Source organism: Pleuronectes platessa, chromosome 12, assembly GCF_947347685.1.
Source record: "Pleuronectes platessa chromosome 12, fPlePla1.1, whole genome shotgun sequence".
In the NCBI taxonomy this organism is placed as follows: Eukaryota; Metazoa; Chordata; class Actinopteri; order Pleuronectiformes; family Pleuronectidae; genus Pleuronectes; species Pleuronectes platessa.
The window spans coordinates 3,722,203-3,743,507 of record NC_070637.1 but is presented as its reverse complement, the minus strand read 5'-3'; the positions used below and the strand labels follow the sequence as shown (position 1 = coordinate 3,743,507).

At 38.3% G+C, this 21,305-nt stretch overlaps 1 protein-coding gene across 1 annotated transcript in view; it reads right to left on the bottom strand.

The window, feature by feature from the left end:
- The window catches only part of LOC128453042 (collagen alpha-1(XIII) chain), a 55,502-nt gene extending 35,238 nt beyond the window's left edge, over positions 1 to 20,264 (bottom strand). The window contains exons 1-11 of the mRNA XM_053435661.1: positions 20,243 to 20,264; positions 16,082 to 16,117; positions 13,619 to 13,645; positions 10,079 to 10,129; positions 8,434 to 8,469; positions 7,919 to 7,945; positions 7,605 to 7,631; positions 7,329 to 7,355; positions 7,204 to 7,230; positions 6,761 to 6,787; positions 5,054 to 5,125 (exon numbers count right to left, since the gene is read on the bottom strand). Coding sequence (XP_053291636.1) covers positions 5,054 to 5,125; positions 6,761 to 6,787; positions 7,204 to 7,230; positions 7,329 to 7,355; positions 7,605 to 7,631; positions 7,919 to 7,945; positions 8,434 to 8,469; positions 10,079 to 10,129; positions 13,619 to 13,645; positions 16,082 to 16,102 — 342 coding nt within the window. The 5' untranslated portion in view covers positions 16,103 to 16,117; positions 20,243 to 20,264. The remainder of the gene's footprint in view (positions 1 to 5,053; positions 5,126 to 6,760; positions 6,788 to 7,203; positions 7,231 to 7,328; positions 7,356 to 7,604; positions 7,632 to 7,918; positions 7,946 to 8,433; positions 8,470 to 10,078; positions 10,130 to 13,618; positions 13,646 to 16,081; positions 16,118 to 20,242) is intronic.
- Between the last annotated feature and the right edge of the window lie 1,041 nt (positions 20,265 to 21,305).

The window sequence follows — 21,305 nt, the reverse complement described above, 5'->3', positions numbered from 1 at the left end:
TATGGGAGCCTTTTACTGACTTTGATGTCTTTTCAATAAATGGGGACAAAGTACCCTCAGTACCCCAGGCATCCCCGGGAGCCTGGTCTGGATCCCACGATTCAGGACCAATCAAATCATCTGTCTGTGTCTGTGGGCGTAAAACTGCTTTAAAAACAATGGATCATGACAGGGAGTGAACACAGGCAGGATTTGCAGTTTCCGCCAGTATGTTACAAAGTTTGGTACTTTAGGTCCAAAGATGACACCTGAGCAACTTATATTTGGTGAAGACCATTGGAGTGTAAAAGCTCAAGAGAAAACTAAGTGTACCTTTACTTTAGAATATTTTGTTCCAGATGTGGTTCATGGCGTCACACAGGAAATAAGCTACATAAACCTAGTGTTTGGTTTTTTGTTTGTTCATTTTTCTAACACCTTGTGCTAAAGGTTACTTGAGCTACTACTAGTTTTGTTTAGCCTATGTTATAGTTAACTCACAAGAGAAAGTTTTTATTCTTTATATTTGAAAGAGATAGGTTTGAGTGTGACATTGATATTTCCTGTGGTTTCTTGGTAGTAGACAGCTAATTTGTGTGTGGTTATTCTGAGGAGTCTCCACTGACAGCGAGCACCTTGGGAATTATCTCAAACCAAAACCAAGACTAAACAAAATAAAATAAGGGAAATTTACAATGAGCACAGGATATGAAAAGAATAAACACACCTCACAGGCTCAAATAAATCTCTCAGGCTGCTACACATCCTGAAACCTGAATTTTTTTTGTGTTTCATCCTTCTTTTACCACTTATAAAATCTAATTTCCTGATGCAACTGGTCTAATATTTTCTCTGTATGGAAGTATCCATTGTCATACAGGGCAATGAGTTTGGCACAAGATTTAATGCATGATGCTGTATACTGCATGATTTATTTTCACATGTGGTCCAGCTTAGACAAAACACCAAGTGCTAGGCTTACTTCAGTCACTCAGCAATCACTTTGTAACTGAAGGAGAACACACACGTACAGCAGCTCAGGAGGAGAATACGTTGCCAAGCTTCTATTCTCCTATAATGTAGAACATATCCATCTACATTGGCTCCATATTTTATCTTTCCTACCCTATACTGCGGTGCAGAATGTCTCCAGAAATGATTTATGTCTCTGGACATGTTGGGCTTTTCTTAGAGCTCATTCAGTACACATAAAAAATGTATTAGTACACCCCTGGTAAATATCACTGTAATGTGAAGAAATTACAAATCCTGAACTTACTACAATTTTACTGGTTTGTAGCCAAAGCCCAGAATCAAAATTAAATTATGATGAAAGATCCATACTACATTCTTAATGCAATGAAGGTCAATACAGCCTGAGATTGATAGAGTTTATTTTAAATATGTTTTGAATTATTAGCATTATCTGTGATGACAGACTGAATCCTCCTTGGCATAGATGATACCAGTGTTGTACAATTCTCTGGAGAGATGTTCTGCCATTGTCCTGGCTCTACCTTTTACTTTAAAGTATTCAAAACAAGGATTTAGGTTGGTTGATTTTTGCAGTTTGTCTTGGATCATTGTCATGTTGGAAAATCCCCTCTCCTACCAAGGTCCTTGAGTCTGGGAGTCATCTTTTAATTCAGTAAACTATTATACAAACCTACTCCATCTATAGATGTCACTTCCCGTACATCTTTTTTCACTCTTGCTGCCCCACAACAGCACACCCTCCTCTCCATGTTTCATGGTGAGTACTGTGCAGTCACTACAGAACTCCTGCCCAGGTCCCAGCCAAATATGCTGGACCTCATCTGATTCAAACCAATTCATTGTGGTCTAATCTGACCAAAGAATGTTCTGTCAACATCCATCAGGCTTCTCTTCCTGTTCTAGGACAAGGTTGAATCTTGCAGTTTTGTGAGTAATGGTTTTCTTCTTGGACGCCAACCTTAAAGTTTTATATAATTCAATGTCTTCCATATTGAGTCATCAGAAAAACTCTAATTCCCACAGACATTCCTTGTGCCAAGTCAGAAGCACTTAGTTATCCTTTTTTTAAATGCAAAGTTAAGTTGAGTTAATTTTGGTTGTTTGGCTCTTCCCAAATATCCTTCACCTCCTTATAACTGCTGCCTACTGGCCTGCTGATGCTCCTCTTTCATCTGGGTCTCACAATTTGAATTCCCACTGCAGAGAGTTCCTCGCCAGGTGGAGACATGGAGACTCAGGCCTAAATGGTGACAACTGTGGGGCCTAAAGATTATTTTATGATCTTGTTTGGGACCAATATTTTTTTATTTGGCTTAGCTAACCTGCTTATTTTCAAAGGACCAGTTGGATTTGAAGAATCTTTTAATATAATTTTAATAGAATATTCAAAAGTTTATTTTAGTTTAGTTTAGATTAGTGCATAATTACCTAAAACGGAGTATTGCAATGTTTTCCTTATCTAAGAATGAGCTCTTTTACTCTCATATATAATTTTTTCCGGAGGAGCCAAAATGGCGCCCTACCAAGTATCTGAAGTAGCCCAGAGCAGACAAACCGTACACTAGCACTTCAGACAACCATTTAACCTTACAATAGGTTATCCTAGACACATAGTTTCAGTTGGTTGCCAACTCACCCCGGACTGGTACTAAACCCTTTACAAGTCTGATAAGATGAAACAAGTTGAACGTTTTTTTTATTAAATATAAAGATTTGACAGATATTGCACAGGGGTGTACTAATTATTATACCAATCTAGGTGACTTTATCTCAAACATAATTTGAGAAAAATAAGGATGAAAATACACTTATATTTCAGAAGGTTGATAGTGTGTGTCCAGCTTCCCTTACCTATCTGCAGATTACGACCACTTGGTTAGAGGGGCATTAACATCAGTTTATTAACCACACAGAGAACAACTCATCTCATGAAACAGGTAGCTTAACTTACAAACCTCAGGCATATGAAGTTTAAATTATGAAGAAGGAATAAGATACGTAGCATTTTGCAGCTGAAACTAGGACATAGCGTATATCCGCCTTTGCTGTCTTCCTTTTTAATAACTTATTTTAGTCTTGTCTGAGTCCTGTCTTTTTATTGAATTGAAGTGTGAAGTGCAGTGTTCCATAAAAGACTAAGAATAAAATGTTTTGTTCCATTGTACCTTAGATTATTTTTAAATGTTCTTTGCCTGAGACCAGAAAAATAAGGCTTTTTTGTTTGATACTTGCCACGCATCCATAAAAGACAAATCCTTTTCACTTTAGTAAGACTCAACATTAAAAAGCAGTAGCAGCCAAAAGTTGGTTAATTACAGCATGATGGTGGAAGGGGTCGGGGAAGTTGTTGCAACAGATGACGGCGGTTGGCATCTACAGGGCGGACAGAGAATAGAGGGCAAGTAGGGGCAGAGAGAATTGTACCTTGAGGCGTTTTAAGATTAGAGGGCTTATTGGGGGCATGTTTCGCACGGTGATGGGCAACATCTGCTGAGGGGGAGTCACAAAGCACAGGTGGCCACCAGTGCATAAAGGTCACGAGTCAAAGGTCACCAGGAGGCCAGAGAAAGGAAACAGGGTAGAACCAAGAGAATGATGGAAGGAGGGGGGGTTGTGGAGGAAAAAGAGAAATAGAACATGAGAGTGAAAAGCAAGAAAATGGGACGGCAAAGGAGAGAAAAAGGAAACAAGGTTGAAGAAAGAGAGAACAAAAAAGAGGCACCGGTATAGCAAACTATGGGCCTGGAGTGGCAAACGGGATGGTTGATGTATTGTGATAAAAAATTTGAATGCAATCTAATTTCTATTGTTCGCAAATCAAACATCCCTTATTGAGGATTTTAGAGCATCAATGTCCCCAACAGTTAGCCAGGCCCGTAGATTGCAGCGGAGCAGAGGTGGGCGCTTGTCTTGCCACAAAGAGAGTACAGCTGCATAGTTAACAGTTCACATCCAGACTTACTGTGGCCAACTGTCCAACACAGGGCTGTACAATACGCCGCTTCTGTTGAGACGACCAGCATAATCAGATACAAGTTTAGGAAAGGGTTGTACAGGTGAGATGCCGCTGACAGCCATATACAAGTTTAGCCACTGACACCAAGTAGAACAAGATGCATGCAACGTGCCTACTTTTCACATAGTGTACATATTTCCACAATTTCTATAATGCAGTTAAACTAACGTACTGTTCTTGCCCAATTTTTGACTTGACATTAACATATTTCTACCATTAGGTTACGTTTTCTGATTATTTTGCAATTGTCAGATCAACTGTGTAATCTTTGGGTCGATCAGCTGTAAAAAAAACAGCATTATTTCTATGGAAATATATACAGCATGTTATGAGTAATTATAAGTATGGGTATGAATGTAGTAAAAGTAGGCAAGTGCTCTGCTTTGTCCCATTTCCAGCTATCGGACACCAACCTGGGCACCGGATTGAGAATATAAAAGTAAAGCGCTGCCAATATTAATAAGAAATAATTATATAAAGAGATTTTATTTTACATTTGTGCTTTTTACATTTTATGAGATGAAATTTCTGCAGATGCGGATTTCATAAGTTATATCCCAAGAACGATAAATGCAATTTTCAACTTGCACTACATTTGTTTTTCGGCCAATCGTCTTTTCTGTTTGTTTGATTTTAATTCAGTAATTTTATTTCAAAAGAATTAATTACAAATTACAGAGAAAAATAAATACCACACATCCATAATCATTAATTTCAAATTAACTAACAAAATGACCTGAAAATTCAATTGTCACTTTTGTTATCACAAATGGATTTTTTTTTAATGAAAATTAGATTTTAATATTGGCATCACTGTGCTTCAGCAATTATATATAATTCCAATAACAATTTAAAGACCTATTCTCTCTTTTATGAAATGTCACTTGGAAAACATTTTCCGAAAACCTTGTTATGACATTTATGTTTTCTGTTTTTTCCTGTGTGTGGAGAGCAGAGGGATGAGGATAGGCCTTGGCTCTGGGCCACTGGCTCTCTTTGCGGCACGACTTGGTGACACCTCAGCTCAGGGTTATCTATCAGGGTGTGGAGGCACCCACAAACCTTTAACATCAGAGACTGACTTGAGCGCAAGGCAGCCAGGGTTTTCAATGGAAGATCCTGCACAAAGAGGTCCTACACACCAAGGAAGTGGTCATTTCAGTCAGTGCTGGTAAACGAGACATAGTCCAGCCAAACAAATTATCAGTTTGAGTTTAAAGGTTCTGTGTAGGATTTAGTGGATCTATTGGGAACATTTTTATTAAATATGCAGAATGATGCCTTTTTTGCATTTCTAGGTTACCTGAAGGCCACCAAAGGTTCTCAATTAGTTGTTTATCAGCTGCAAGCTCTCCACAAAATTTCACTAAATCCCAGACATTGAACCTTTAAAATGATTTCAGTTTAAATGAATAGCTCAAAAGTTGTATTTTCTTTCCGAGAGTGAGATGTTAAGGTGATTATCAATATTATGCCTGTGTGTTAAGAACAGAGCTAGAGTCCGAATGTGCGTAGCCTAGCATAGCATGACGACTGGAAGCAGGGGATACAGCTATACTAGCTCTCTGCATGGTGGGATTTTGTATTTCTCGTATATATATGAAATAAACTGTAAAATAAAAATAAGTGAGTTAGTCAACTTGGAGGTAATGCTTGGTGAACCTGTATTATAGAGAAAAATACACCATGATCAGTAAATAAACCTATTCCCACTGCTTCCAGTCTCCATGCTATAGGCTAAGCTGAGCACAACCTGACTGCAGCACTGTGCTCACTGAGGTATGAAAATATTGATATCAGTCCTCTCATCTCACTGTCTGAGAGAGAGCAAAAGGATTTTTCTAAAAATACTGAATCATTCCTGTCATAAGGTCAGTTTTTCTTTCTTCTTGCTGGCTCTGTCTTGAAAGGCAAACTCTCCAAACACTGAACCTTTACCTTCACCAACAGTAACCACCACCCCCCACCCCCATGGGTATTACGAAATGATTGAGGCCTGGAGTGTGAGCATACACAGGGCCTGGACCTCCCATAAAACTGCTGCAGGAGGCTGAGAAAAGAAGTGTAAAACAAAATCGAGAGGTATTCGGCTTTGTTAGGGAGCTTTGCTTTCTTCCAGGCTTAAAACATCAAACCCCAAAACCTCTCTGGGTCCTTCTTCCTCTGGACTCCCCATTCTGAAATTTGTCTGGCCTGATGCCTTTGCAGTTCAGAGATGATGCATTACTGATAACAGCTCATAAAAAAACATCCCAACACGCATCACACTGTTATTTTGAGGGTCTTTAATAACGGTGGTGGTTTAATAACCGAAAGGTGGAATTACGCTGGAAATGGACTAAGCTATCTAAAAAATCCCCATGTACACAGGAGACTCATTCTTGGCACCACCACACACACAGAGACTCTTATCATGTCTGACTGTGTGCTGTCTGTAATTGCCCTGTTTTTTTTCTTCTCAACTAACCAAACCCCAGAGTTCATGGGCCAAAGAGCTGCAGAGCTGCATGTGCTATGCATCACTGTGCTAGCAGACATGTGTCTGTCCAGCTTATGCAGTGGTTTCTCCTGTTGCAACTTTTCTTTTCTGTTTCCTCTGTAAAGAAAATGTTTAAAACTTAAAGAGTTGACAACAGAACAGATTCAGCTTGTGTCATTATAAACAACAAGTTACAATGCAATAGGTGTATCCATTTCTGAAGTTTACCTTAACCATTGATGATGAGGTGGGAGAGAGAAAGAAGTGATTGCACCATAATGTGTTCTTACCCGGTGTGTGTAGTCTCCACATACGCCCTGGAGAGAACAGAAGAACAAAGTACAATCAGAAATCAGATCTTTCCACAGACCTTTATACTAAGTGGTCATAGTTTTATACTAAAGATGTTATAGGTGATGATCAGCTATGATAAGTTCAGGTCAGCCTTTGAAAACAGTCTATGCTCTGAGGCTTAAGAGCTTGGTCATAGTCAGAGGGCACATCCTGAGGTGTCATGGTAATGTCATCAGATATATTCTTCTTGGGTTTGGAAAGTAACAATTTGTATCAGAAATACAACTTTTCTAACATCTACCAAAAATGTTATATGACAATGCTAATAAGATGAAGCACTCCTTCAATAGGCCCCAAAGTGAATGATCTGAACTAGGCTGGTAAACCCTGTGAGTTACTCATTGGTCAAATTGTGAAACTACTGAAAACCATGTCTCACCTTTTCTCCTTTGGGTCCAAGTTCCCCCTATAAAGCAAAAACATGTAGTTATACAGTTAGCTTTCAAATAAATCTTGAGAAAAAAGGCAGATTAACATTTAAGATTTTGGACTTCAGAAACTTACTGGCTGTCCTTTAGGACCACGCTGACCCTGAAAGACACCAGCAATGCAGTCAGTCTTAAAGATTAATTTAGGAATTAATTTTCCTCCGACAGCAAATTATTTTCTTTATGACTTTATGAAGCAAAAGTTCAAACAGAAAACTAAAGTGAGCTTAACAGCAACACAAGGTTCAATGCAATTTTACATCCAAGGCTAAAGCTGCTCAAATGTGGGCTTTAGTGCTTGTAATAATATTATAGTGCAATTCAGCTTCTGAAGAATGTAAGAAATGCTCACCATGTCTCCCTTCCCTCCGTTCTGACCCTGTGTAAACATTAAAACACGAATGATTGCAGGGGATAAAATCACTAATCTCAATCTAAATAAATTGATTGATATAGTTATTTTGTTAAAAGAAACGGCCATATCATGTTTAACCACAACCTGTAATAACAGTAATAGCGCTAATAGAGATTTTATTACAATAATAACCATAATCATTCTTAGCTTAATTATTGCTCATTATCTCCACAGGGAGCTGGAATCTGGCCACTGAATGAACACTCAGTTATTAACTAATTTAACTATCTGACAGCTGAGAGGAAACTCACAGATTTGCCATCCAAACCAATTGGACCCTAGAATGAAAGAAAAGAGCGAGAGAGATATTAGAGAATACAAAGAGCAGTTGTTGCATCACAAACGCATCACAAACGCAGCAAGTTATTCTGTAACATTTCTGATTTTGTTTGGCTTGTGTTGAAGGAAACATCAATAGAACTTGAATGGAAATGGGTTTCTATATAACATAGTCGAAAACATTTAATAGACAAGAAATAAGTTAGGAAAACATTGACTATAAACCTCTAAATTTGTACAATTAAACATGCAGATATAGGTTGATAAAGTTTTCTCACACTATTAAATAATAAAATATATATTAATATAAATTTTGACAATATATAAAACTACTGCTACTACTACTTATACTCATGCCTTGAGCCATTTACCACTTTCTCGTGTAGAAATAATCTCAGAATGAACAGACTTTGCTGTCGTTTTAATTCGAATATTGAAAGTAATCATTTACAGAATTAACACAACAAACATCACAGTGATGACTCACCGGAAAGCCTGGAAAGCCTCTTGTTCCGGGTTGTCCCTATACAAAAGCAGAGAGAAGCATCAGTGAGTTTGTTGTAAAAAAAATGTATGGTTGGAGCATCAGTTGGAGGCAAGTTAGTGAAAGAAGATACCAGCGCTGTTCAGCCTTTTTGAAAAGATGCTAAAGCTTGTCAAAGAGCGAATCATAAGATCAAGAATCAACTCCCATGATCAACACAATGTGGAATTAGAGTCTCGTAAAATTCTCAATGACAAAGATCCATCCACTCGACCATGGCATACGTTTTATTTTGTCAAGTAAAAAAGTATCACTCACAACAACTTATTCAAAAAATTTCCTTAGAGAAATCGAGATGCAGTGAAGGTAAAAAGCTTCTGTAAAGGCTTATGAATTAAATATATTTAGCTACAGTTTTTCTAAGGTTTGCCTTTCAAATTGGCATGGAAATGCATTTTGCATTGAAAACTGCAATAATTTCCCTTAACAAAGTTCCCTGCATACATTTAATACATAATTGTGTACATGCTAATGAACACCATGCACACACACACGCACACACACAGACACACACTCACACGTATGCTGCTGTTCAAGATTCAAGATTCAAGAGTTTTATTATCAAATCTTGAATCTTGAAACTCTTGAATCTTGAATCTTGAACAGCAGCATACGTGTGAGTCAAACTGTAAAGTTGAAAACCTGTCTCTCAGTGGAAATTATCTCTGCATCGATCTATCCAACCTGATGACCCGATGACAATGAGGCAAAGAAGTCAGGGCACTTTGCTCACGTAAGCAGCCATTTCCTCTGGTTCCTTTTACCTCTCTGTTGAAATACCTTCGTTGTTTCATCTATGGTCACTACTGGAGTTCCTCATTTCAGTTTTACCTGCTGTGGTAAACAAGCTTCTAAGTGTTAGGGACTGACTGGCTCTCTAGGTTCAAGACTTGGCTCCTACTGTGCGGAGCTTTCTCCACAGCCTGTTACTCATTAGAAATGCCTATTACCATCCAGGAAGTGTGGGCACACACAGGTATAGATTGTAATAGCCATCAATTAGAAAAACAGATGTGTGTCCCACTTAAGTTGACTGGGCTCTTGGTTATGCTATATTTTGCAACTTAGGGGGCAATATTTTCCCGGAAATTGAAAACAAAAACGTAAGTAATTTTTCCTCCCAGGATTTTGTGTTTTAACAAGACGAACCATTGAGGCCTGGCGCCTGATGACGAACACTGACCCCAGTTGGACCAGGATGAGGTTTCTCACTCTGCTTCCTGATAAAACAACCATGACTAATGATCCAATTTATGGCCAAATTACACCTCCAATCCAGTTGAACAACGCTGCTGTCTCTACAGTCTGTAAAGAAATGTATTATTCCATAATTTGTGGTGAATTCTTCCAGTCTTGAACTAAGACCGTTTTAAACCTGAGCCCAGAACCGCTTGAGTCTAGAAAGAACAAGTCACTCAGTCACTCCAGTTGTCAGGTTTAATCAACAGAAATTAAAAATGTCGGTCAGTGTCAGACAGGCTGATGCGTTAAGAAGAAGTCTACTAAAATGGTAGCCCATAAAAAATGCAGGCAGCAGTAATTGAAGATAAGAGGTTTATTAGGTGTAGGAACATGTGAAGATACTTACAGGAGGTCCTCTTGGTCCAATGATAGATAGACCTGGCTCGCCTGGTGCTCCCTGTGGACAGATAGAAAGACAGGAAGAAAACATAAGTTGCTTGCCAAGTCAACCCCAGAGATCAGTGAAATTCAGCACATCGATGCATTCCTCCGAAGGTAAATACAGTAGCAACAGACAGGGAAAATGACTCCACCAGCACCTACACACAATGTGTCTACTTCCAACACAAACAGTAATACCGCTTCTCAAACAACCATGGTGGATATGCATAACAGTGTAAAGCTCTGAAAGTTTCACAGTAACGTTAATCTGCTTTGCCTTGTGAAATAGCTGGTTAAAGTAGCTAGTAGCTGGTTAATAGCTTGAGCATATTTGAAGGGAATATTGGATTTTCAAATGTGATTATTGGGGTCAGATGGTCTTGTTTTAGTATTTCTGAAACTTCAGAATCTTAAATTATCACTCATGAGTCCTGAGAGTTTTACTCAGAATGGTGAGGAAAACTAAAAACATCAAGAAATGTGAGGCTGAAGTGATGCAGTCTCACCAACACTGCACAGTTGAAGACTGAAAAATGTAGATGGTCAGATGAATTGGGATTTCTACTGAGGCCTCTGCTTTCAATCTGTAGGACATTAATACCCCCCCCCCCCCCCCAATCAGTCATGGTTTGATCTGAGTATTGTTTCTGTCCATTTTCATCCCTTAATGGCCACAGTTTACCATCTTCTAATGGCCACTTCCAGCAGGATAATGCTGCTAAAACTGGTTTCATTAGCAGGACGCTGAATTCAGTGAATGTCAGTGATCTCCCCAGTCACCAGATGTGAATCCACTTAGATGATTTTGGAGAAGTTTCCATAATCTTGTGGAATCAGTGTCAAAGGACTGAGGCTGTATTTAGAAAATGATGAGGCCCTTCGAAGTATCAGTATGGTGTTCCTAATAATGTGCTCAGGCTGTGTATGCTCCCTGCATTAAAATAAAAAGGAACCCAAAAGATTAAGATTTTCATCTGAAGAGTGATCCAAGCAGCAGCCCCTCCATTTCCCTGCACTTGGGGGGGTCAGGTTACTATTTCTGTTTCCTCGTGCTTGGCTAACAACCACTTATCAAGGTGGTGTGACAGTCAAGAATGTGCTGTGAGTTTTCCTTTTCGAAGCCCACTCGACCCGACACATCACAAATCATGTTGTATTGGAAGAAAACAAATCTATAAATCTGCTGTTTCCGCATTTCATGTATGTCAATTATTCCTTTGGCTCTGTTTTAACTCAGATGCTGAATGTTATTTTTCTTCACCAGCGAGTTGCTAACTATGTCTGTCTGCTGTTTGGTGCATGGCAGGTGGCACTGCTGCAAACAAAGTTGATAAGAACATCTGCTGGCTGGAAAACCAAAAAGTCTAGTAAGGAGGCTGAAAAGCTGTAAAGCTGATGGGGGGGGCCAGATTTATTGATAATATCACAAAAGTGAGCACATATGGTCAATTTAGTAATTGTTAGAAGGAAAATTGCTAACCACTGCAGGTGAAAATAAAAATAAACCTTTGGGCAAATACGGTCAGTCACTAAAATTAATTTCCAAAACTGCTCGGCTTGAACTTTGGAGGGACTCAATGGAGTTTTCTTTTTACATTTAGAGTATCATACTAAAATGCAGTGTGTGAATCCTTGAGGCCGGATAAATGTGGTGAATACATGTCCTTCCTCATTAAATATTAAAGCCCCAATTCTGTTACATTCATGTTTTTTGGCATTCAATTTCGCTGCCTTTTCTTTCCATTGGCTGTATCCCCACTAATTCGACTTGCTATTTGCCCTAGCTATTCATCGTTCGATGACCGCAACCAAGGTTCAGATTTGATCTGGTTACTATTGGTCTCACATTGCAATTTAAGGAGCGTGCTAAGACTTATGTATGACTTGTTGTCATCACCTACATGGACTACGTCCATGCCTACTGCATCTCTACATGACATTGATTGGTTTGTAGACAGAGGTGACTATTATTGACAAAAAAAAAATATTTCCATTTTAATAAATTAATAGATGGGTTCACTTGGTTAATTTGGTTGCCACTGTAGTATCATTAGGGTGTCACTACAAAATTATAAATCATCTACATGCAGTCCTGTTAGCATCCCTACTCCTTTATCTTCTTTTGTAGCTTAATGCTTTCCCAACTTCCAGCAATTAGTCCGAAGGTCTTAGCTATTTAGGTTTCATCCTCCAAATGACCCAAATCAGGTTTTGTTAGATCTGGACCAGGACCACCTCTGAATATTGGACAAAAGTTTTGTCCATTCGGTCCAGACTGTGGTACGAGACACCTTTCAAACTTGTTACTTTCATTCAGACGAAGGTATGGACCAAACCAGGTGTGAAAGACTTCAAAACCAACTGCAGAGAACTTCTTCCTGTTCACACACCCACAGGCTTGAACGGTGTACATGAGGGGTCATGTGATAATGCATTTTCAGGTATGTTATGAATCTCTTTTACAACAAAGATTTTTAAGCAGTTTTAGCCGCTGATCTTTGGAATGGTGTGAAAACTTTGATAAGCATCACTCACATGCTCTGTGTCTTTGTGAGCATGCACAAGACTGGAAAAAATTGACACACTCTTAAGCATTGCTTCATAGCACTCCCAGTGATGAAACACACAATTAGTTTCAGTTTGGGGTCAAATTTTACTTTAGCAGCCAAGCATTTTATTGGATGGAACCCGCAGGTCTGAGCTGATTTTCACTGAGGAACCACCGACACGATGTAGCAAACATCAGACATTTGTGGGTATAGTTCATAACATTGATGTGAATAAAAGTGATTATTTAGATATTGATGTCCTCTTTCTGCTGACATTGGCAAATTTACTTTTGCATTTCATAAAGCCAAGAGGGAGATGGTGGACCTCCAGTTAAACGTGCCTCACATATAATTTTCACCTTGAGGCTAATATCAATCTTTTCCCTCCCACTGGCAGCTCATATTTACAGTTAGAACATGACAGAGAGCTGAGATTTAACTGTGGACCGGACACACCAGTAAAAGCATTATTTATCTCAATGTGTAACTCTATTTATTCTGCCTTCTCTTTGAGAATCTCCTCGTGCAATCTGCTGTGGCCTCTATAAATGTCGCTCCGCTTTCTTTGGGGAATCTTAAATTAGAGCTTTTAGACACTTATGTGACAAATTATTACCATTGTGTTGATGTGCAAATGGCTCAGGTAATCCAACCAGGGTGGGAAAACATTTATAGAATGGGATTCTGATGCTGTTTAAAAAAACAGACTTCAGTTCCTGATATAAATCACATGCTACCTGTACACACAATACAGCTGTGCACTATTTTTTATGTCAGCGTTTTATTACAACTCATCCTACTTGTGCTAATGACAAGCAGCCTGGATTCACCAAACGTGAGCAAACTAACAAAAGACACCAAACCAAAGCCAGGAAATGAGAGGACAAAGCTGCAGTTTGTCTTCGGCTTCTGCTACATTGCATAATCCTGCTGAGAGCACATGCTCCTAAACTTACCTTCTCCCCTGTGTGTCCTTTTAAGCCCTGGGATCAGTCACAGCAGACACAGTAGCATGCAAAAATGTGTGAGGGGAGGAGAGAGACACAAGAGAGAGAGGAACCAGTGTTAGAGTCATGGAGATGGTTCAGGACATGCAGCATCCTCCAGCACTAGTGATGGGGAGGGGATGGTGACAGAGCTAAGGGGAGATAGTATATGTGTCAGTTAAGTGGAGCTGAAAGGAAACTTAAGGCCTCAATGTGATTCAAACAAAGTGAAGGTCAGATTGTTTGAACAGTGTCTGAAATATTCTTTCTTACAATAGAATCAGGTCGATACATTTTAATTATATTATATTATATTATATTATATCATATTTGACTGGACAGCTGTCAAGGAGATAGTCCATATAACATGATAAATGTCATGTTATCATGTTACATAAGGTGAAAAAGAGAGCAATGTCTTGAGATGCTTTTGCATTTAAATGTGGTACATTCTGAGATAATAATGTTTTTTGTTAATGCAAAGTAACAACTTAAATTTGAGGTTTTTCCATTTTATGCTACTTTATACTCCACTACATGGCGAGATATATCGTAGGCTACTTCATTAATTCAGTTTTAGTTATAAGTTAATTTTAAGATGGCGATTTTACACCGTGGATAATATAACAAGCTTTTAACATACAACATACTGACATGTATGAGTCAACAGATCAACCAAACAGTAATTTATTATATGATTTAATTTGAATAAATGTTCAAATTATCAAATATCTTAGCCAAAATGTTATATTAAACAAAAACTATAATAGGACCAGCTCCATCTGGAGCAGCTACAACAGCAACATGCTGCCACATACTGATGCATCACTGTTACTAATCTAATGATGCTATAACAGTTAAATATAATATTTATATATAATATTAATATATCAGTCAATTAGACCAAAACTGTATTTTTACTTTAATACTTCGACTACATTTAGCTGCTGATACTTATGTACTATACTGCATGACCTTTACTTTTAATTGCTTACATTTTGCATATTGGTACTTTTACTCAAGTAAAGGTTCTGAATACTTCTTTTACCACTTATGATTGCTGTAGGATAAATAGCTACAGCCTAATATAAGGACAGTCAGTCAGTGCAGCATCAAGAGGGACTATTTTATCAGACACCGTGATAAAACAAATCTGAGTAGGGGTTAAATATGTTACTTCACTGAGGGAAACACAGCTCTGTTTCAAGAGCAGAGTTAGACAAACAATTCAGTTCACATGTTCTGGCCTTTCACTTAAAATCAGAACAAAATATGTCAGTATTGTTCACCTTTAATGAATCAGATATGATCCAATTATGGTCATAATTTATTTATTGCAGACTTTCCCAGCTTTACACTGAATTTATTCTAGTGCATTTAATTCACAGTAACCACATTGTAAAACTTGTTTCAGAGGCCTTTATGGCTCTTTGGAATATAAATATAGGATATCTGTTACTAAAAGCCTCAGTTAGTTGCGCTTGGCATTCAAATACTCTCATACTTCAGCACTCTGACTTAGTTTCATGCTGTCCAAATTCCTGTGCAAGGTGAGAGGCCTGTAAGCTATGGAGACCACACTGCAATGTGAGTATGTTTTAAACAATATCCACATGTGGAAGGGCTGAAACTGTTTGATATATGGCTATATCAAAAATATTCATAATGAATTGTGTGTTAACCTTGTAAATTACAGGCTGCAGTGACTACAAAAAATACCTGATTAAAAATATTTTTAGTAACTTGTAACAACTTTATATTGTTTGTTATTGCTAATGCTATATTTGGTAAATACATTTACTTTGTGAAATGTTAAGTGGATACCTCGTGACATTGCTGTGAGATTGCTGGTCTGTAAATTATAAGGCCTTGGTCTGTTGACTTTAAAATTCTGCACACATGAAACAATGTGGGAAGGCAGTGTAGGCCGGTACAAACATGACAAAAAATTTGGTACTAATTAAACTACTGTGATGTGAAACACAACATACCCTTAGAATATCTGTACCAGTGGTAACAGCATTACAATATGCACGTTTTTGTTCTAGATGCAACATTATCATCAGTGTAACGTTCAGTTAAAGGCCCCAAACACCTCTGCAGTTATGTTGGTTGGTTTAGACATCTGCCTGGAGGGGGGGGGTTATTACAATGATAAAGGTGGAATTTGTCCCGCCCTTGCAGAAACAGCATAGCAGACGAAAAAGTGAAGTAAACTTTCAAAGAGCAGCCAAGATAAGTAAAATATCCTGTGTGGGTTTGCCATAGGTGTGCAAGGCCTTTACGACTATATGCATTTTTAAGCATGAAAACAGAAGCCTTATTCTTAAATCAATGCTTTCTGTACAGCTAATATGCTGCTTTCACCATTGCCCATGTTATGAATGTAACCACTACTATAGTGTGCGTCATACTCAAACGCGAGTCACTCACCATTCTTCCTGGTATTCCCATACTTCCTTTGTCAGCCTATCGACCGGTGCAAATTCAGAAGAAACACTGGTCATTAAGAACATTAGAGTGGAGACTGAAGTGATCTCTTAAAGGATACCTTGTCATTTTGACTTATGGGCCATCCTTGACCATTACAAAATACATTTAACATTTAGTCTCATCTATGTTAACCATATTTAAATCGAATTCAACTGTAGCATGATAATAATAGCAGGTGCCACATTTAAGTTTTACTAAATTGGTATGACTGTTAGAATTGATCAGTGAACGGAATGGGTCCTCCTGCAGGTAAAGAGATGCTAATGCTGGATATTCATAGTTGGTTTTAAAAAGTCTTGATGACACGGTATCCATTTAGAGACTCCTTTGTGTTGTTTAGTCATTTCACCATGCCATGCCTAATGTGGAGACTAGAGGCAAGCATTTCATGATGCTGAAAGGAAAAAAAGCTACTCTTAGGCAATCACTTCCAGCCCAAGACTCAAGATAGATCTGAGATAATGTTGCAAAGCAGTGGGGGGCGGGATGACTTTCATAAATAGGCAGCAGTATGACATCTGACAGCAGTGAGACAGATCAGGACATCTGAGAGCAGTGAGACAGATCAGGCGTCTGACAGCAGTGAGACAGATCAGGGCATCTGACAGCAGTGAGAGTAGAGGGACTTGTCTTGGGTCTTAAAGAGCTCATGCACTGCTAGTTCACAGCTATACTGCTAACTTCCAATCTGCTGCAGTCAACAACCTCCACCATCACACACCTTCTTTCGCTCTTTATTACCCACTTGCAATGCCATCAACCTACCCACTGAACTATTCCTTAAAAACAGCTGCACTACTTGTGAAACAATATTTGGTCTCATACTTCGGAAATCTACTGCAGATCTTACATCATATTTCAGAACCTAAGTTTGGCCAAGAATTATGGAAGACTTTGTAAATGCTATCAGAATAATCCCATTTGAAGTCCAGTGAGTATCAGGTGAATAGTACATTTTTCTGATCAGATGTTGGAATGGTCCACGCTGGTGTCTGAGTAAAATCTTCTCAAGCAGTATATACCCTAGTGAAGCTATGGTGCTTGTCTCATATATTTTGATCAAACATGTAGCGCCCATCATCTCTTCTTTGTAGTCTGAGTCTGAACATGGCTTCAGCTGTTTTCTGTCCTGGTACATCAGATTTGCAAGTATCTCTTTCATTAGACATATGGCATATTTCTAAAGCACTTAAATGCTATCAGGCTACAGTTGTGTTCTTTGAAGCCCTGTCCAAGCTTCTGATTTAAACCGAGACCTTGGGAAAAATGGCACCACCAAAAGTGGTTTTGATCCAGAGCACAGGGCTAACATGATTATTTGCTGTGACCACAAAATACAACCTTCACTAAAGTAGGGTTTTGTAGCCATCAGACCAACCGAGTGCCTTGTAAACCCTTGGCCAGTTTATGTATTGCACTTCACTTCCACAGAGAGAAACCACATCTCTGCTCTACATCCCAAGATGTTTCTACAATAATAAACTACCCCTGCCTAAAAGATATAGGTCAAGTAGGCTGTTTTCCCTTTTCACCTTTCCCCTGTAGAGGCTGTCCCTCTCTCTGCGGTTTTCAGAGTTATTACGGCCTTGGTAGTCTCACCACAAACAAAAACTAAGCCTTGAGCTTACAAACACATTGCAGTCAAAAGGATTAATGCAGGTCCTTAGCAGTGGAATGTCAAGGTGTCTGTGGTGTATCTACAGAGTTAATGAGACACAGCTGGACCTCATATACATACACAAACTTCTATCTCTGTGAAGACGCTCACTGATATAATCCAACCCCTGCCTCCTAGCTGTAACCTTAACCATCCCAACAGAATATAACCCTACACCTGAATTTAACTTGAACCTTAAGACGGAGTGTCAAACCTCAAACATCCTTTGAAAGGCGTGTCAGAAAGTGAGGACCAGCCAAAATGTCCTCACTTCCACACCTTCATGAAACCATGAGTTGCGATGCAGCAGATAAAGATGACTGCAAAAATCTCACGGTAGCTTTTATGAGTTATGACTGAATGGTCAATTCTTAAGTTGCATGTGTCTAGCCAAGCGGTTAGTAGGAATTCTAGGAATACTGCACAAAGTGAGCTTTGTCCGCATGTATGTTGGGAAATATAAGTGAGTGTGTGAAAGGCAAGGAAGGAGAAAATGTTTTTAAAACACATCGATCATATAATTGGGGTATAATTCCTTTAAGACCTATATAAGTATGACCACCTAGTATGTAAAACACTGTTCCGTTATTTGCTGTTACAGGTTCTCTTTTAAAAAAACAAAACAAAACACATCTTCCCACCATCATTCTTTCAAAGACTGCTCGTGACTTCATTTCCCGCTGCTTAACGGAAGTAATCCATCACAAATCATTGCAAAGAATATCATCCACTCTTTGACATAGAGATTCAACCCTTTGCTTCTTGTAACTGGCAACACAGTACAAAGGTCAGACACTAGATGACCACTTGTTTTCAGTAAAGGAACCCTGTGAGGTTGACATGTTGACTAGGTCAGCAGAGTGAAGAGCGAGCGTTAGACTGGAAAGAAAAGAGGGTTAGCTTTGACAAAACAGTAGGCCATCTGCAAGCATTTAACGAGCAAATAACGAAAGCATTTTAGTAAAAACAAATAAGGAGCCATGTTGTTTTGAATTGATAGTGTTTTAAAGCTATAAGCATTTAGTTTCACTGCTGTATTGACATCTTTGAAGTTTCTAGAGTAATCACAGAAAAAAAATAGAGGTTGTTCAGTGATTTCTATTCCCATGGTTAATAAGTCTAGATATATTTTAGTTCAATTACAGTTTAACGGTTGATGAATGGTGTTACACAAGGTTCAAATTGGAGTCCTACCATCATGTTTTCTTATATATATATATGCAACTGCTTTGCAGTACAAAATGTGTTTTGCAGAAGTCTTGATCTTGCATAGATTAATTTGGTTTCATAAAAAATCGGTTTCCAATATTAAACTGCTACCTTTTTCTAACTGAAAGAGTTGGGAGGAGAACCATGTTTCAGTGGTATAAACCTGTTCTGAAAACCTCTGCAACTTGTTGAAACAAGGCCCAGTTTAAAAATAATGACAAGAATCTATTTTGTTTTTAACCCAAATAAACCCACTATCAGGATGATAATCTGCCATATTCTGAAAACCTGAATAAGGTCATACTAACAATCGGATTAAGACATGTGGAATATCTGACCTCACATTATAACGTTCTTTTGGAGCATTTAGCGACATCAACATACAGGAATCACCATCTCTTTGATAATGCTTGCCCTTGGTTTAAACAAGGTGGAATGAAAGGATTTAAGATTTTTTTTGCAAATTTAGAAAGAAACCACCCAAAATGTTGTACAGTAGAATTATACATCAAACAATTTCAGGTATAAGGATTATAAAAGAGACATATTAACCTAATAAAGGCAATGATGTGTCATTATTATCCTCTGTAATATGTCAACAGGACTATCAATGGAATATTTTTGCTAGAAAATAATGTAAAAAACATAATCAAAATCATGACTAATCCTGACGAAGGTCAATGATCAGAATATTGGTGTCCATGCTAGTCAAAGTGAGGGAAGCTACTATGAAACTGCACAATAATGAAGCACTTGCCATGGGATACAAATTTGCTTAATGGTAGACAGCTAACTCTCAGTCTTTAATGCCATTGTTTTGATTTGTGCTAAGCAAATCCTTATTTAAAAATTAGGTAGGTTACAGTGCTTCAAAACAGGTCCGAAATATTTAGGTTTGAGGAAGCACGAGAAAGGCTTGATAAAAACCTAGGCTACAGAAGATGTAGCATCACTCCAGCTCTCCTATATCATGTTCCCTCCAAAACAAATGTAGTTAAGCAGGATATATTATATTTATATATTCTGTCTGTGATTTGTTTGGTTACTAGTTGTTTAAGGCTTATCTGCTGCCAAAGGCTTGGATATATTAATTTCACTTTACATATGCTGAACAAACTAATTTAATAATCCACATATTCAGCAGAGAGCAGACAGAGAGATCAATACTGCAGTGATCACATATGCAAATACTGTATCTAGAGACACACAAAAACACCAGTTAAAAAGAGAGTTACCGGAAAGCCTGCTCGTCCAGGAGGACCCTGAAAGAGGGGTGAGAAAAGGTTGGTAAAAAAAGGAAAGAGAGAACTTTACAATTAAAGTCTACGTATGAAAGACAACTGCACTGCACCAGGCCAGAATAAAATGATAAGGAGAGATTCATGGTAATTACTTTCTTATAGGGATGTCACCCGCTCAGTAATTTTATAGTCGCTACCAAATACAATGGAAGTTCGTAGATTCAACTTAGCCAAATTAGATATCGTTCCCTTACATAGTGACAGTGTGAAAAAGTTCATTAAAAAAAATCACCTCTACTTTTGCAGATTGACTACCAGTGTAGCTAATACTGGCATTAGCTGTTGCTACATCTCAAAGATTGCATTCAGTGACAATAAGAAATCTTTGAAATCTGCGTACAGATCTGGATGCTTTTCTTTGAGCTGCTTGTATAAAAATAGCAGTGTTTCTTCCTTACATTTGAATTGCTATGTTGTATTGTTTGCATACTTTGCAACTGTTGTCTATAGCTTAGGAGCGTAATGATTCTTCATGATTCCTCCATGAACAACTCTTGCCTTTCCCTAAAGGTCACTGTGGACCTGTTGTTGCATTTGCACTTGCCCCTCCCCGTTTAGCCATGTCTGTCTTCCTTTTTCTTCTATTTGCATCAGACTAGAATGCCTGTTGGTTATTATTACTATTATCTTATCTTACTATAAAGACGGATACTGTCACATATTCAGGAGTTTGTTATCGACCTAGTACCATGACATCTCTACAGTTATGTTTGTTTTATTTTGGCCTTTTCAGGTCAGTGACAGCACAAACAAACAACACTACTGATGCAGTACCATGCCTCCCTAAATTCTGGTCCAAATGCATCCAGTGAATCACATTTTTACACAACACAGATGTTTCTGAACACAAAAGAACAGTTTTCTCATTTCACCACAAAGACGCATGCAAAGGTTGCTTTTGGGAGAACACATGCTAAAAGTCAAAATTTGTCTGTGTAACCAACCCTATTCAAAGCTTCAAACCTTACTTGAATACCCTACTAATGCGGATATGACA